The sequence below is a fragment of the Periophthalmus magnuspinnatus genome, chromosome 4 (genome assembly GCF_009829125.3).
Source record: "Periophthalmus magnuspinnatus isolate fPerMag1 chromosome 4, fPerMag1.2.pri, whole genome shotgun sequence".
NCBI lineage: Eukaryota > Metazoa > Chordata > Actinopteri > Gobiiformes > Gobiidae > Periophthalmus > Periophthalmus magnuspinnatus.
In genome coordinates, this window is record NC_047129.1 from 17621131 (window position 1) to 17637697 (window position 16567).

Below are 16567 nucleotides of genomic sequence, written 5' to 3' on the forward strand. Positions count from 1 at the left end.
GTTCAGATGTTACACACATGTTCTTATTCTGTCCGGTCTGACTAAGGCCTGGTTGCAGTATGGAGGATCAGAGCTGCCTGGAGACTGTGTGTTAGATTCTCAGTAAAGTCCAGGAGGAGGGAGGGCGGCGCCAAGGGATCTCCAGGGATCACTGCTAAGCTCCAAGACAAAACGGACATTGTGGCTCAGACTGTCCCATCCAAAAACAAGACTTCCTGTTTCATCAGCTCCAGCATCCTCCACACTCACTCCCTGCTCACTTCCCAGAAGTCGAAATCCCTTTTTAAACATCGACTAGTAAGAACTCACTGTAGCGTAGGAGCAGTGAAAGAGAAATGGCTGTGTCTGTGTGCTTTGTCAACAAGAAACTCACCTAATGAAAGTAAGTTAGCGAGAATTTGAAGTGAGATCAACAACTTCCAGTTACAGTACAATGTCATTTTTCTGAATCAGTGATTGCAAGAAGACCAGAGAGCAAATATGAGCCTGAACAAAGGCCAGATGAGGGGAAACATTATCAACAACATCTGCTGTCTACTGGTACAAAAAACAAATAAACCTATAGATGGTAGCCTTGAATAAAAAAACAAGGTGAAATAAGTCTCACCTATAAGTAGTGGCAGATCGTAACAAAGTAAAAGTAGTAAAGTACTGTCCATAAGTCAAAATTGTTGGTATCTGTACTTTACTTAAGTGAATTTTAAAGTAGATACTTACTTTTACTTCACTACATTTGAGAGCAGGTATCTGTACTTTCTACTGCACTACATTTTTGAGCAGGACTGATTTTTTTTTTTCTTATAGTTTCAGACCTGCTGAAAAGGCTGAGGGTTTATTTTTAACACATTAATAATTTCAGCAAACAAAAGTGACCAAATGAAAACAGCGAGAAAAAAATGACCAATTCAGTCTTTTCTACTGAACAAAATTCAGTCAAAATCTTTGGTCAAAATCACTAAATTTGAAGCTTTTTAAAACCTAAAAATATGGGCAAAATACTTTGTACTCTTTAAGTACATTTTTAAACAGGTATTTTAATACTTTTATCTAAGCAGATTTTTTTTTCCTGTGAGACTTTCACTAGAGTATTTTAATTATTTTTTTTGCTGTAGTATCTGTACTTTTACTCAAGTAACAAAACTAAGTACTTCTTCCACCACTGACAGAATATGTGAGAAACATTGGAGATAGTTGCAAAATACCCTAATGAGATACTTTTGAACAGTACCCTTCATCCTCTTCACCGTCAAAAACACAAATAAACACCTGCCAAACCATCGTACCTTGACGTGGCTTTGTGCTCCCAGGTTGTAGACTTCTGAGGGCTTCACCTGGTTCATGATCTTCACAAGACATGTGCTGTCCGTGAGGTCACCATAGTGCAGTTTCATGTCTAAAGAAATGAAATAGTTATTCTCCTGTCTAAAAATAGTAGACATTTTAATAGCCCATGGAACACTGTCAGAGCCGAGAATACTCACTGCCTTCTGTGTGTGTCTGGGGGTTCTGGTAAAGATGTTCAATGCGACCAGTGTTAAAGGAGCTGGAACGGCGAATGATGCCATGGACCTAGAAAGAAAACCAGCAGAGACTGTGGTTATAGCTCCACTGTAAAAGAAAGAAAAGAATTCCTTGTACTAAACTAACATTCTAATGGCTTATATACTACTGAAGCCAACAGATTTTTGACTAGATTTTTGACTAGATATGGGGTTTTTTTCTTGGCTGATACCGATGCCAATTGTTTAGAATCCAGAGGAACCGATGATCGATAAGCTCTGCCGATACTTTTGGATCGATATTTTTGGGTCGATATGTAGGGCCGATTTTGATCATTTTCCCCATAAATATATGATTTGAAATTAATACTAACATCCATACTGTCTATACTTTTTACTGCTCTCCTTAATTTCACTTTTCAGGAAAAATCTCAATAGAAATTATCCACAACCCTGTTTTCACTACTACCCCACAACGGAACTGTGTAATCACATTTTGTGACTGCCATCAACGCACTGAAGTGAAAAGCGTTTATGCAGCAGGTGGTGAGCCCAAACCAAATATCGGCCAAGGAAGAGTTAAGGCCAATAGCCAATATGCAAAAATGTGCAAATATCGGCTTGATATATCAGTCAATCTCTATTTTTGACCCATGACTAATATTCAGAGGCAGATATGGAGTAGCCTCAGGTAAGAGCAGCCTACTGTTACTTCAAAATACTGTTACTCAAGTAGAAGTGCAAAGTAGTGGTCCATGAAATTACTCAAATAAAAAATATACTACTCAAACAAGATAAATTGTAAGAGTCAATGTAACTGGATCGAGAAAAACAAAATCGTATCTTAAGGACCGCGCAAGAAACACAATAGTTAATACTGTCATCATAAAGCTTTTGTCGCTTGTAGACTTACTCACAGTGTGAAGAAGAGAAACCAAAACTTTGCTCAAGTAAGAGTAGTTACGCTGTAAAATATACACTATCAGTGAAAAGTTTGGACGCAGTCTCTCATTCAATGTTTTTTTTTTTTAATGTTTATTACTTTCGACATTTTAAATACATATAGACAACATCAAATGTATGAAGTAAGATATATGGAATTATGTTACAAATCCTCAAAGCAGCCCCCCTTTGCTCTGCTGACAGCGCTGCAAATCCTTGGCCTTCTCTCAATGAGGTTCTTGATGAAGTCTCCTGAAATGGTTTTCACTTCACAGCTGTGCTGTGTCAGGGTCAAGAAATGCAAAAAGTGCAAACCAGGGTTCAAAGTAAAGGATGGCCTTTTATTTTTTTAAAATCTAAAACCAGATTTGAGTTGAATTTAATTTACTTCCATGCTACATCTCATATGTGTCTATTCATAGTTTTTATGCCTTCTACAATGGAAATAATCATGGAAATAAAGCTGAAAAATAAATGAAAAACTGTGCCCAAACTTTTGACTGGTGGTGTATTTCTCAAATGGGAGTATAGTGTCTGAATAGTACAGAAAGAAGTGCAGTACTGTAGCTGAGTAAATGAAACAACTACCCGCTTCTATAATTACTACAATGTTGTGATAGCATGTGATGCTCCATGTTCAGGGGATACACGAGGAAGCGCTGCTCAGATAAGATAACAGAGCCTGATCCGAGGGGAGTCCTAAAGTGGGCGGACACTGGGACTCAACCTCACTTCCTGTATTCACTGTGTACTTACTGTCTATGTGTTCTTCTTTCATGCCACCCTTCAACACCTCAAACAAATTAGGGTACTGTACTTATCTGTATTTTGTAGCATTTGTAGGTTAAAGCTGTACTACGCAACTTTTCTGGTGGTGTTTGTTTTGATGGAGATCCTACTGCTTTGCCTGAAATGTTTCACCATAAGGCATTAAACTTCATTCTTGAATTTGTTCAATTACAGGTGTCATTATGGCTAAAGAAATACCTTGAAAAACTTGATGTTTGAAACACAAAGATATACTGTCTACCTACTGTTATTATACAAGGAAGAAGAGGTGGGTTTTTAATCTCATCTTAAACTGCATTAAAGAGTGAGAGGATTAGACAGGCAGAGGGCGCTGTTCCATAATCTGGGACATGTCCATGGAAACAAGCAGGTGGTGGACTCTACACCAGTAAGTAAAATTACATAGTGCCCCCTTAACATGACCTAACATTGACTTTTTTTTTTTACATCTGGAGGGAAATGAAATCATGCTGTCAGAAAAACATATAACAAACTGCTACAATGTGAAGCCAATTAGCTCAAACAGTTTCAGTGGTGTGAAGGTAAGTGTTTGTATGAATTCAATGCTGACAGATGTTGCAGCTGCTAGCCACAGCACACCAAGCAGCAGGTGAAAACACTGACCTCACTCACACTACCGTATAATAACAACCACTTCCTTGTTAATGGTTTGACCTCGGGGTAAAAGGTCGCAGGTTAATAAGCTCGGGGTAACGCACAGAGGTTTTATCAGCATAAGGTGTGAGTTAATAAGTGAATGCAACGCGGCAGTCCTTTGAAACTGGAATTACTGACTATATTATACACTTATCAAGGTGTGGACAAGTCAGCATGGGTTTGTTTAGTTTCTGTGAACGGGTGAGGTTAAAGTATTACAGTTAATGCAAGTCGCTATGCTTTAGTATATTCATGGGTTTTAACTTCCTGTTTCAAGGCAACATTTTGGGGAATTCTTACCATTCAGAAGATATATTTGTTTTGAATTGTTAATTGCTAGGGACTAAATAACTCAATGGGAGATTGAGTTGGTAGAGTGTTTGTCCACTGATCCGAAGGTTCGCGGTTCAAATCCCGCTCTCGACATAAACATCATTGGTTGAGCGGTCAGATCCACTGATCCATAGGTTGGCGGTGCGATTCTAGCTCACACAGATGAATGCTGTCGTTGTGTCCTTGGGCAAGACACTTAACCCACCTCGCCCTCAGTGTCTGCGTACACAGGTGTATGAATGTGTGTGTGAATGGGTGATTGGTTCCTTGTTGTGAAGCGCTTTGAGTGCCTTGAAGGTGGAAAAGCGCTATAGAAAAATGTGACCATTTACAGTATCAAAAACCAAATATGGCGAACCTTATCAATATTTGTTTAGCGATTGGCTCAACATACATTGACGATAAAGTCCTATTAACTGACTATATCACATATTTGAGGTTGAATAATGGCACCACTTTATCATGAAAAATGTATTACTAATTTCACTTTTATTTGTTTACAATGACACTGAAAACCTGTCTACCAGTTTTTGTTTCATGTGGACAGCAAACAGCAAATTCTAACAAAGAACCTGACCATAGACACTCCCTTAGACCAAGTGGACTAGGGGAGTGTGACCCGTCACCCATAGCATTTGGTTCCAGTCAAATGAAGCTCACCTAGGCTAGCAGTTATAGGGGCAAATTTGGAGCCAAGTTGCATATCAGGAATTCTGACCACGAGTATCATAGCAACCAAAGAGCCAATCTGGAGCCAGGCTGTTGAAGGTAACACCTCTTCCCACCGGTTTAGCAGGGAATGGATACTTACCAACGCTCAATCAAATATGTTGCTAACGTTAGCAGGAGCAACCTTTGGGAAAGAAGGTGCCTGATTTGTCCATTATTAATGTTCATATCTTTATTTACTAATACAATAGCAAAATAAAAAACACCAGGAATCATGTAGAGCAGGTGATTACCAACATTTTAAAACAAAAATGACAAGGCTCACGGCAGCAGTTACAGAGAGAGAAGCAACAGTTTTTCAATAGAAAGTGAATTGGAGCCACTTCCTATTTGGAACACGGCAGTTAGCTGCTAGCTATGTCCATTTGTATATAGAATCTATGATCCTCCAGCTCATAGAGATTCCCATTTGTTGCCTCCAAAATCTGTAGCTGTGGTAAATGACCTTTGGAACCTAACCTGATCAAGATGTTAATGATTAGGTATTATATGATCTATGATGATATTTATTCAGTCACTGGCAAAGTAACCATGTTTTGACACTTGACTAAATATGTGTATCTTGGTAAATGGTCAGATTTTTATACAGCGTTTTTCCATCAAGGAACCACTCACCCATTCACACACACTTTCACACACCAGTGTACACAAAACTGGAGGCAAGGTAGGTTACGTGGCTTAAGGACTAATGCTCTACCAATTGAGCTACTGTTGCCAGTTTTTAACCATCTTTCAGTGGCTAAAAAAATTCAATGCGTAGACTCACCTCATAGCCTTTTTGGAGTAGAAACTCAGCCAAGTATGATCCATCCTGAAAAGATAAGAGTAAATATAGAATTAGGATACTTATGTAACTTTTCTGGTGAGGCAAACAGCATGCTTGTCGTAATGGTGATGTTATTGCTTTGAGAGTGTTCCAAGGTATGGCATTAAACATGTCAAATTATTCAATTACTTTTTTTTTTTTCCTTTTCTTATGAAATACAGAAAAGCATGCATTCTTCCTGTGAGGAGGCACCTATTCACAGATATGAGCTGTAACTTGGCCTGGAGGCATCACCTGCTTGTCTCCATGGAGATAGATCAGTTTCAAGGCAGTGTCACTTAAAAGGCCCATATTATATTATTTTCTGACCTATGTTATAATGTTGTTTCATCATCACAAACATAACTGGAGCCGAGTTTTGTTTCACACACAAACCCTGCATATTTAGGCTGAGTTCTTTTCTCAAACTGGGAACACTCAGTTTCACCTGTCATGTGGTAAAACAGGAAGTGCTCCACTGTGTTTTTTAAAATCCATACACCTTTATTAAAATCATTTGAGTGATTTAAGCCCTGTAATCTCTATTGAATTAAAGGTAAACTTGAAAAATAATGCTTAATGACATCACAGGCTGAAACAGAGCATTTTGGGCTTTGGAGATGTAGACAGACTAATAATAAAGGGTTTCTCAAACATGTGTGAATGAAACACAACATAACTCTAGGTATGTTTTGATGAGGTGACAGTATTCTAACTTGGCTAAAAGCTCACAAGAGTCCATTTTGCGTAATATAAGACCTTTAAAGTTGCAAAGGAGTTGTGCAAGTCCAAATTATGTGAATCTGCCAGATGTCTTTCCTCACTCTCTCTCTCTTTCTAAAGCCCAGTAATGACCGAAATTAAATATTTTTTTGCATTCAACTGGCAACATATGTAAGCTACTAATAAAGTGCATGCAAGTAAATTAATGAAACTCAAATAAGTCTGAAGAAAATGAAAAAAAAAAATCTATATATCGTCATTAGCACGTTCGCTACAGCTATGGGAGTGGTTGGTGTGGCAGCGGCTGGAAAGAAAAACATGACAAATTTCTCTCTCTGACACTTGAATGACCACAGGAAATCAAAACTAACCCCGGGGTGTTTAAAGGGGCTGGAAAACTTTCTCATTCATACATTCATTATGGTACCACTGGCCGAAGCATCCACATGAATCAGGGCTTCTGGACAGCACGGACGTAGAGGCCCTGTCAATAAGGTCTTGTTCCCTTCACCCATGTAACTCCTCATCTCTTCAACGCGTCACTCTTTCCGACCGCTCATTCCCGAATACTCTGGAATATTCTGGAACATTCTGAACCAGCCGTGCCATTCATACTCAAGTCCCTCTTTGCACTGTGGGCACCCCTGCACCCAGATACAAACCAGACACAAACCAGATACAAACCAAATACCTCTCAGGAGCGGCAGTGGTCAGTTACTACTAGGCCTGTCATAGTTCACTATATGATGGTTGGAACCATATTTTTTCAGGTCAATATTTATTGTGTGTACATTTTCTTTCCACAACTGGGAAATGTTTGGTTATTTTTTGGCTATATGATAAGATTTAAGCCGTAAAATATTGGATTAATAACTTCTTTGACTCATTACAGATGCAAACTCAGAACTAAAGTGTTTCATTCTGCTGTTTATTTATTGTAGCTCATGATTTTTTAACAATTTTGTAGATTTAGAATAGTTTTTTGTGGTTTAAATCTGCTTTTGGATTTTTGTGTCAGTGGCATAAATTTGTTTTAATATTATCGTTAATCATCTATATTTACTGGAGCAATATATCGAACTTCAAAATATATTATGGTGACAGGCTGAGTTACTACCTATTTACATGTGAAGATAGAGTGAAAAAACTGATGATATCAGAATTGTTGTTTCGGAGATGTGCCAGTATATTGTCTATGATTCAGACCTATTAAAAATCTACCGGAGTTGAATGAAAATAAAAATGAAATCTTATTTTCTCATTGTATAAGGTGTTATTTCTGTATTTTTAATGGTTAAAATTAGAAAAAAAAGAACATTTTAGCAAAATTGACAATGATGATATTTTACAGAAGACTTGTGTTTGAGATATAGCTATAATCTATGTCACGTGCGGATCATCGTGTTATAATTTGCACATTTTAAATCACAATATTCATCTAAAATCATCATCTAAAATGACTTAACGGAAACAAGTACACTACCTTCCATGTTAGAAAACTGTGGTGCCCAATGGGAGCTGACATTGCCATAAACGAACGAACGAACGAATCGCTGCAAATACAGCTTCAGGTGAGTAAATGGTGAAGGGAAACAAGTAGGCCTGTCACAATAACACATTTTGAAGTGCGTTTTAAAGTGCAAAACTTAATTATTAATTCGTTTGTGTATTTTTATTTAATAATTCAACCTTCTACAGTTCATTTGATCATACTGCAGAAAAAATAAGCAAACATTTTCCAGCACTACAAAGAGAATGTCCCCACGAAAAATTATTGTTGAATCTGTCATGTTTTTTAAATGACCGATATAGTAATTATTGTGACAGGCCTAGAAACAACTATAACATGGTTAAAGGCTTTAACCTTGTTGTAACATCATTAGCTTACTCAGTGTTGTATTTTGATTCATTCATGTATGTTAGAGTAATCGTGTATTGTCCTGTACTGAATGTTTGAGTCCTCAGAAAATTTCAGTTTTCACTTACCCCCTATCCCCACCCACATCCTGAACTTTAAGGATACATGTAGAGTTCTAAATGTCAAAAGAAATATATGTAAACCAGAATACATTGTATAGTTTGTGGCCGTGTTTTACTCTTAGCATGCTAAAGGACCTCCAAACCCCATATCCACCTTGCATCTCAACGTATTTCCATACCAACACACTATACTGCCACTATAATCTGACAAATTCACAACTGTTTCACATGATTAAGTACTTGTCATCATGAGTGTAAGAAGATGGTCCCAGTGTTGGCAGCCCCTCGCTCATCCCCACCGCGTTCAAAGTGCTGCCGATGCGTGTCATGTTTTCCTGCCCGGGTGCCAGGGTCAGAGCGTTCCACTCCAGACCAATATGGAAAACAAGCCTGAAGAGCTGCAGTTCTGCTCCCAAACAAGAGACTCCTTTGAGGCCACATTAGCCCATAAACCCAGGGCTCACCTCACTGTTTCCTGTTATGGGGTGGGGGGCTGCTCGGTGTGGACAGGGGGCTGACACACGAGCACAAACACATCACACTGTATGGTCAGCTGACAGGTCAACTACTCTGACATCAGGTTTGGGCAGTAATGTGAGCAGATCTGAGAGATACATGTGTTAAAGGTACACTACCAGTCAAAGGTTTGGTCGTTATTTCCATGATTATTTACATTGTAGGCTCTCACTGAAGGCATCAAAACTATGAATTAACACATATGGAATGTAGCAAACAAAAAATGAAGTCAAAATAGCTCAAAACTGTTTTAGATTTTAGATTTATCACTACTCTTGGTATTCTTTTCCCTAGCATACTTGATATGAAAGCAATTTCAGGAGACTGAATGAAGGCCGAGTACTCAGTTTTGTAAAAGTACAGATACAAGAGCAAAGAAATACTCAAGTACATTTTTTTCATGTGATACTTTTACTTAAGAAAAAAAAGTACCCATTTAAAAATATCCTTAAAGAGTAAAAAGTAAAAGTATTTTGCACAGATTTTGAAATCTAATGAAGCTTCAGATGTAGTGATTTTGATAATGATTTTTGCCAAATTTTTAATTGAATTAATAGTTTTTCTCCAGCTGTTTTATTTGTATATTTTTGTTTTCTCAAACTACAAATGTGTTAAAAATAAACCCTCAGCCTTTTCAGTAGGTCTCAAACAATAATAAAAAATACTTTTACTTTTCAAAGATTTTTCCTGTTCAAAAATGTAGTGGAGTAGAAAGTACAGATACCCGCTCTCAAATGCAGTGAAGTAAAAGCAAAAAGTATCCACTTCAAAATCTACTTAAGTACAGATACCTAAAATGTATACTTGAGTACAATACTTTACTACTTATTCTTTGTTACGTTCCACCAATGCATATATTTGATGCATCTGTAGAGAGTAGTAAAGAAAAAAACGAATTAATTAATGAGATTGTGTGTTCAAACGTTTGACTGCTAGTGTATAAATATGACAGTAACATAAAAAACAAAAAGACACAATTTGTATTCAGTCCATAAAGGACCCATCATGTATTTATTATCCAGCAGAGGGCGCACTCTCTACAAAGTCGTACATAAGTTTGAGGTAATAACTCAAAATCAAATGAACCAAATAAACAAAGAAAATATAAAGTAATAGTAATAGGAAAATCTTAAAAATCCTAAATAAAAGGACTTTAAACAAACGACAGTAACAAACAGTAATACAAAACACAGGACGTTAACTGTAAATGGTGGCCAGAGTAAAAGATGTCAGGGCAAAATAACACGGCGAAATGTAGCATAAACCAATCAGGATTTAAAAACTGTGGGTTTAACTACATTCCTGTTCACTCATCTGCACAACCCAGTGTGCGCTCAATCAGGCCCGTGTCGTTCATCACACGCGCTTTCTCTGGCTGCACGGCTCATTTCAAAGGATGTTCATTTAAATGTGGTGTTTATGACAGAGCTGCCAGAATCCTCCAAACCACATGCACACAAACGTTACGAATGTTTATGATCAAGGAAGTAGCTCCAGAACAGGTTTTTTATCTCATAGGTAAACTTTAAACTCATATAATCATTAACAAATAACGTCAAACACGGAGCTTGCTTTTCATTCAGGACCTGCGAAATATTGAACTATTATATAATACAGTTGTTCGGGCAAAAATATGGAACTAAAATCCCAAAGTCTGATCGCCAACTCTCTGGATTCAACTCAAAATTGTGAATATAGTACCCCCTGCTGGAATCATGTCTTTATTTTCAAGTTATCTTAATTCTAATGCTAGAATTGCTCTCTAAAAGACCACAAAAATTGGTAAAAAAAAAAGAAAAAAGTTTACCAATGTTTACGCTATTTTCTGATCTCTGTTATAATGTTGTTTCCTCATCAAAAACAGACCTGGAGTTGTGTTTTGTTTCATTCACACATGTTTAACCCTGCATATTTGGGCTGAGCTCTGTAGTTTCCAGTCTCTGCTGAATAAAAGGTAAAAGTTAACTGTTAACTTGAAAACTAGTGTTTCATGACATCATAAGGTGGAGCGGAGCATTTTGAGCTTTAGCGACGTAGGCAGACTAATAATAAAAGGTTACTCAAACTTGTGTGAATGAAACAAAACACAACTCCAGGTAAGTTTTTGAGGAGATAACTGCATTATAACATGGCTTAGCGCTCACAAGAGTGGGTTTTGCATAAAAAGGAATCTTTAAGCATTTCAAATACTGGTGTAGGCTTAGCTGTATAATAGTGTGAACAGCCTGTGTGAATGACTAAAAAACCTTTTGTCTGTGAGCTGTGTACCAAGGTGGAGAATAAGAAGTTTGAAGATAAGTGATAGGTCAAGTAAGAGAAGTAGGTCAAGTAAGGGAACAGGAAAAATGCTGTAACAGTGGTAAAAGATGAGGATTTTCAGTGGAATAAAAAGCTCACGTTTTATCAGATTTTAAAAGGAGGGCATGGCTTGAAACTAAATTCCTTCAGTGTAAAGGCTCAACTGTCATCTGTCGAGGTTAGTGTTTGAGTTGACAAAACGAGGGAGAAAAGGGGAAAATAGGTTTAGAGATGACTGCTTTGAGAATCTCTGTGTGGTTATTCATGCCATGCGACTGACAACAGTATATCAGTACAAACAAGAAACAGGCTTAAAAGTAAGTTTCAGTCAAAGGGTTGAAGATTTGAAACTGGAAAAATGTTTCGACATAGAGATAAAAATACAAAAGCTAAGAACTATTGCGTTTTCAAAAAGTCTGTTATATTGACCCACATGAACGATGTAACTGTACCATTTCAACATTCACATCACACAAAAGGATTCTCAGATTACACTGCACAAATCACCTGTGGAGGCTTTTGTTAACCACTGAGAACCAGACTTACATCTTATACATCATCAGAACCAGATCAGCCTACTTGTCAAGCAGGTTTTAATATCCAATTATAGATTATAAATGTATCTTGATGCCAAATAGCCTTTAAGTGGTAGAAGTGTGTAAATGACAATGACACTGGCAGATTGTATTGGTGCGTGAGTGAGTAAATGATGGCTGAAGGTGCCAATGGTACAGATTGGCATCTTTACCTCCGTCAATCTTTCCCAGGGCAGCTGTGGCTACAACTGTGTGGAGCGACTGAATAATAACAACAGCGTATCCCTTTTGTTCTAACCCAGTCAAAACTTTTAAAAGCAGACATATTGGCGGCTTTAGTCTCAGGTCATGTTGTAATAGGTCTTTGTATGGTAATAAAGTGTTTACCATTATTACAGGGGACTTAGTGACCCCCTATAATATATCCTTTCTCTTGTATAGTCTTAATAATAGCGGAAGCTAAGATGATAATAAATGCCAAATGCTGATAATAAATAGCCTTGACGTAGACTTGAATGCCACCGACTCAGGACTTGACTTCATAGAATAGAAAACACTCTGAAGAGGTAATAGGCCTACATTGCTCAAATAAACAATATTCATTCATTCATTCATTCATATGTAACTTTTAGTGCTTAATTTACAGGAGCAAACATGTCTCTATGTCCTACACGTCTCTATTTATAGTGAGAACTTTTTAAAGAACAATTTATAACTGCAAAATTACAAAGTGTAGGCTATTTGGGATAAAGACTTGGAAAGACTAGAAGCTCAAAACACAGGACTTGGACTTGAGAGAAGACAGCTGGGGCTTACTAGGCTATTTACAAACTTATATAAAAGTAACCATAGGGTTGGCACCTGCCTGTTTGATATCCACGCCTTTTTGACTACTACACCTGCACAGCTTCAGAATGAGAAAATGTTTAGCCTTCTTCTATCAAAAGACCACATTTAACAGAATTGCAGAGGTGTATACAGTGGTCTAGGGGCAGATACCATGATGTTAACCCGCAGAGTGTAACTGGTACTGCTTTTGTTTCTGAGGTTAGCGTTATGTCAACAGATGAGTGAGGCTGATGTGCTTTACCTGCCCAGTGATGCCGGTGATGAGAGCCACGTTCCGCTTGTTCCCCTGTCCGTTTAGCGCAGGGCTTGACGTTGTAGCGTTGGAAGATGAAGCCATGGTTTACGTGTGAATATCTGACACTTTGGACGTAAGACACAAATTTTAAAAAACCCTTTGGTCTTTACAGTGACATATGAGAAGTCCCCAGCACCATCCGCTAACTGACTCCGCAGGCTGCAGCCAACCGCCGGCGCGTGCGTAGCAGGAAAAGTCTCTCAACCGACCAATCAGAGCAGCGTCAGTCAACGAGCGTCAGCAAAGAAGGCACACGGCTGCAGAGGGCGGCTGGTGTGTCACTCAGCGCCCCCTATGGGTGGGAAAAGAGAGCCTCAACCATAAACTTCAACACAAGCTGAGCGGGGCACTTGTATTCAGGGCCGACCCAGCCTATAAGCGGACCAAGCGTCTACTTAGGGCTCCGAGGCCATAAGAGGGCCCCCAATCTGGCAACCTCCTATAATACACACTGCATGTAGTACTGACGCATCTCCGCTGTAGCACAGTAAGCGCACTCTCTAATGCACACAGGATTTGGATTTGTATTGACAATTTGGCAACCAATTGAATGACGCTGCATCTGATGATTGGCCAACGTCATTGTAAACTAGCACAATTACTGTGGAATAAACAAAGGCATAATACTGTGTCCGACTGTTTTTCATTTTCTTCACATCATGTCAAAGTGATAAACTGGAGAGTTAACTGAACAATCAGAATCAGAATCAGAATCAGAAGACTTCTATTGCCATAGTCTGTGAACACAGTTCACAAACTAGGAACTTGCTTCGGTGAAAAAGTGCAACATAAACACACTGAATAAATACAAATACAAATAAGGGCATGCACAAAGTTAAAAAGATATGCTTAAAAAATCAAATGAAATACTTAAAGGGAGAAAATATATACAACAGCAGCATCAAAACAACAGTGCAAGCATGGCTTATTAAAGTGACCGGTGTTATTAAGTGTCCAGTTTAGTGCAGATATTATAAAGTGTTCATGAGACAAACAGCAGAGGGGAAGAAACTGTTCTTATGGTGAGAGGTTCTGGTCCCAATGGACCGTAGCCTCCTGCCAGAGGGAAGTGGCTCAAATAGTCCATGTCCAGGGTGAGAAGTGTCAGCTGCTATACAGCCTGCTCGCCCCTGAGTCCTGGAGACGTACAGGTCCTGTATAGATGGAAGGCTGCAGCCAATCACCTTCTCAGCAGAGCAATGGCTAAAATAGTAAAGTGTAAATTATTGTAGATGTCAAAAGAGTTATATTTCCTTAATGGGTGCTTATGATGAGGGCCACCGAAATGACTAACAAGACAAGATCATGCCACTGCTCTCCCGTGTGACTGAGCTCAAGACAACATAAGCCTCTGTGCCTGTTTGGAGCAGCAGACCAGACCCGTCCTGCCTCAGTTTGACCATTGGTTCGTCCATTAGTTTTGAAAGGCTCCCAATGAGAGCTCCAACCCGAGGAGAGAAGGCCTAGAGCAGGGAGAGGGGCACTGCCACCCTGGAGCTCAGGTATCAAGGCAAGGCAAGGCAAGTTTATTTGTATAGCACAATTCGTACACAAGGTAATTCAAAGGGCTTTACAGAATAAGAAAGACATTAAAATCACACAAATCAAAACATAAAGAATCACAAATAATCATCATAAAATTACCATTAACAGAGAAGAGTGCAGAATAAAAACCTTTCAGTTGTATGCACAGCTAAACAGAGCCATTTTGAGCCTGGATTTAAACATTGTCAAAGTAGAGGCCTGTCTCACATCTTCAGGAAGACTGTTCCAAGTTTTAGCAGCATAAAACTTAAACTAAACATGGGGAATCACCATGTTTAGTCCTGACTCTGGGCACCAGCAGAAGGCCGGTCCCTGAAGTCCTCAGAGTGTGAGATGGTTCATATGGCACTAACATGTTGGAGATGTACTTTGGGCCGAGGCCATGGAGAGACTTATACACAAGCAGAGCTACTTTAAAGTCTATTCTTTCTATTCTAAATCGGACTTGAACCAGTTTAGTGCCGTACCAGAGATGCCCACCCAGTCCCCTAGTCTCTGTAAGAGGATCCCATGATCCACAGTGTCAAAGGCAGCACTCAGATCTAACAGGATCAAGACTGAGACTTTGCCTGCATCAGTGTTCAGGCAGATGTCATTTGTCACCTTGATAAGAGCAGTCTCAGTGCTGTGGTGGGGTCTAAAACCTGATTGGAAGACATCAAAGGTGTTGTTAATTTCGAGGAAGTTAATAAGCTGTTGGAACAACTTTTTCAAGGACTTTGCCTAAAAATGGCAGATTTGAGATCAGTCGATAATTGTTCAATATTGTGGCATCAAGACTGCTCTTCTTTAGGAGAGGCTTGATAACCGCAGTTTTCAAAGCTCTTGGGAATGTTCCAGATTGAAGTGACATATTAACAATGTGAGTGAGTGGTGACAGCAAACTGTTGAGCACAGACTTTAGAAATTTAGTGGGTAACACATCGAGGCAGCATGTAGATGAACTCAGACTGGTGACAATCTCCTGGACAGGTTTGTCAGTTACAGGTGCAAAGTGAGTCAGCTCTAAGTGTTTAGGTGGCTGCTGAGGTGTTATTTGCGTTGTGGAATTGATGGCATTTTTAATGCCCTGAACCTTGTCATTAAAGAACAATGCAAACTCATTGCACTTAGATGTGGAAATTAGTTCTAACAACAACTGGGGGGTTTGTTAATCTGTTTACCGTTGCAAACAGGACACGAGTTGTTACTACAACTTCCAATAATGTCAGAAAAATACCTTTGCCTTGTTCTACATAAACTGTGGTTGTACATGTGCATCTTTTCTCTGTAAATTTCATAATGAACCTGGAGCTTTGACTTGAGCCATTCCCGCTCGGCCCTCCGGCACTCCCTTTTCTGTGCCCTGACCGAGTCATCATTCCTCCATGGCGTTTTCTGCTTATCTTTAACCATTTTAACCTTCATCGGGGCAATGGTGTCCAGAACATTCAAAACACTCGAAGCTACAGAGTTCAACAAATCATCAACATTAGAACATGAGGCATTTTCAAAGTGTTTCATTTCCATGAACAGTGCACCTGTTTTATCATTTATGTGTCTCCTTCAAACAACTGCAGGACCAGCCGCTGGTTTGGGAATAACAGGTCAAAAAAGACACAGAAATGATCAGACAGAGCAACATCCACCACATTGACATTTGAAATATTTACTCCTTTTGTAATGAGCAGGTCCAGAGTGTGTCCTCTGTTTTGGGTGGGCTCGCTGACATGCTGAGTCAGACCAAAGCTTTCAAGGACAGAGCTGAGCTCTTTAGTGTTTCTGTCAAACACATTATCCACATGTACATTAAAATCACCTGTAATGACTAAACCATTAAAGTCTGTCTGTGCATACGACTGAAAGTATCTCAGTAAAATCATCAATAAAACTCAGACAGTGCTGGGGAGGTTTGTATATGACTAAGTAGAGTATGGATGGGGATTGTTTTAGCTCCATTTTAAAGGGAACATACTCAAAAGATGAAAACACCCCAAATGACAATCTGTGAGTAACTAAATTATCTCTAAAAAATGCACACACACCTCCACCCTTTTTGTTGTCGTGTTTCAGATTCAAATTTGAAGTTGAT

The 16567-nt window shown here is 38.9% G+C and overlaps 1 protein-coding gene across 1 annotated transcript in view; it reads right to left on the reverse strand.

The window, feature by feature from the left end:
- The window catches only part of gmds (GDP-mannose 4,6-dehydratase), a 171195-nt gene extending 158019 nt beyond the window's left edge, over positions 1-13176 (reverse strand). Inside the window, exons 1-4 of the mRNA XM_033965615.2 lie at positions 12898-13176; positions 5716-5760; positions 1482-1569; positions 1284-1393 (exon numbers count right to left, since the gene is read on the reverse strand). Of these exons, the coding sequence (XP_033821506.1) occupies positions 1284-1393; positions 1482-1569; positions 5716-5760; positions 12898-12993 (339 nt within the window). The 5' untranslated portion in view covers positions 12994-13176. The remainder of the gene's footprint in view (positions 1-1283; positions 1394-1481; positions 1570-5715; positions 5761-12897) is intronic.
- Between the last annotated feature and the right edge of the window lie 3391 nt (positions 13177-16567).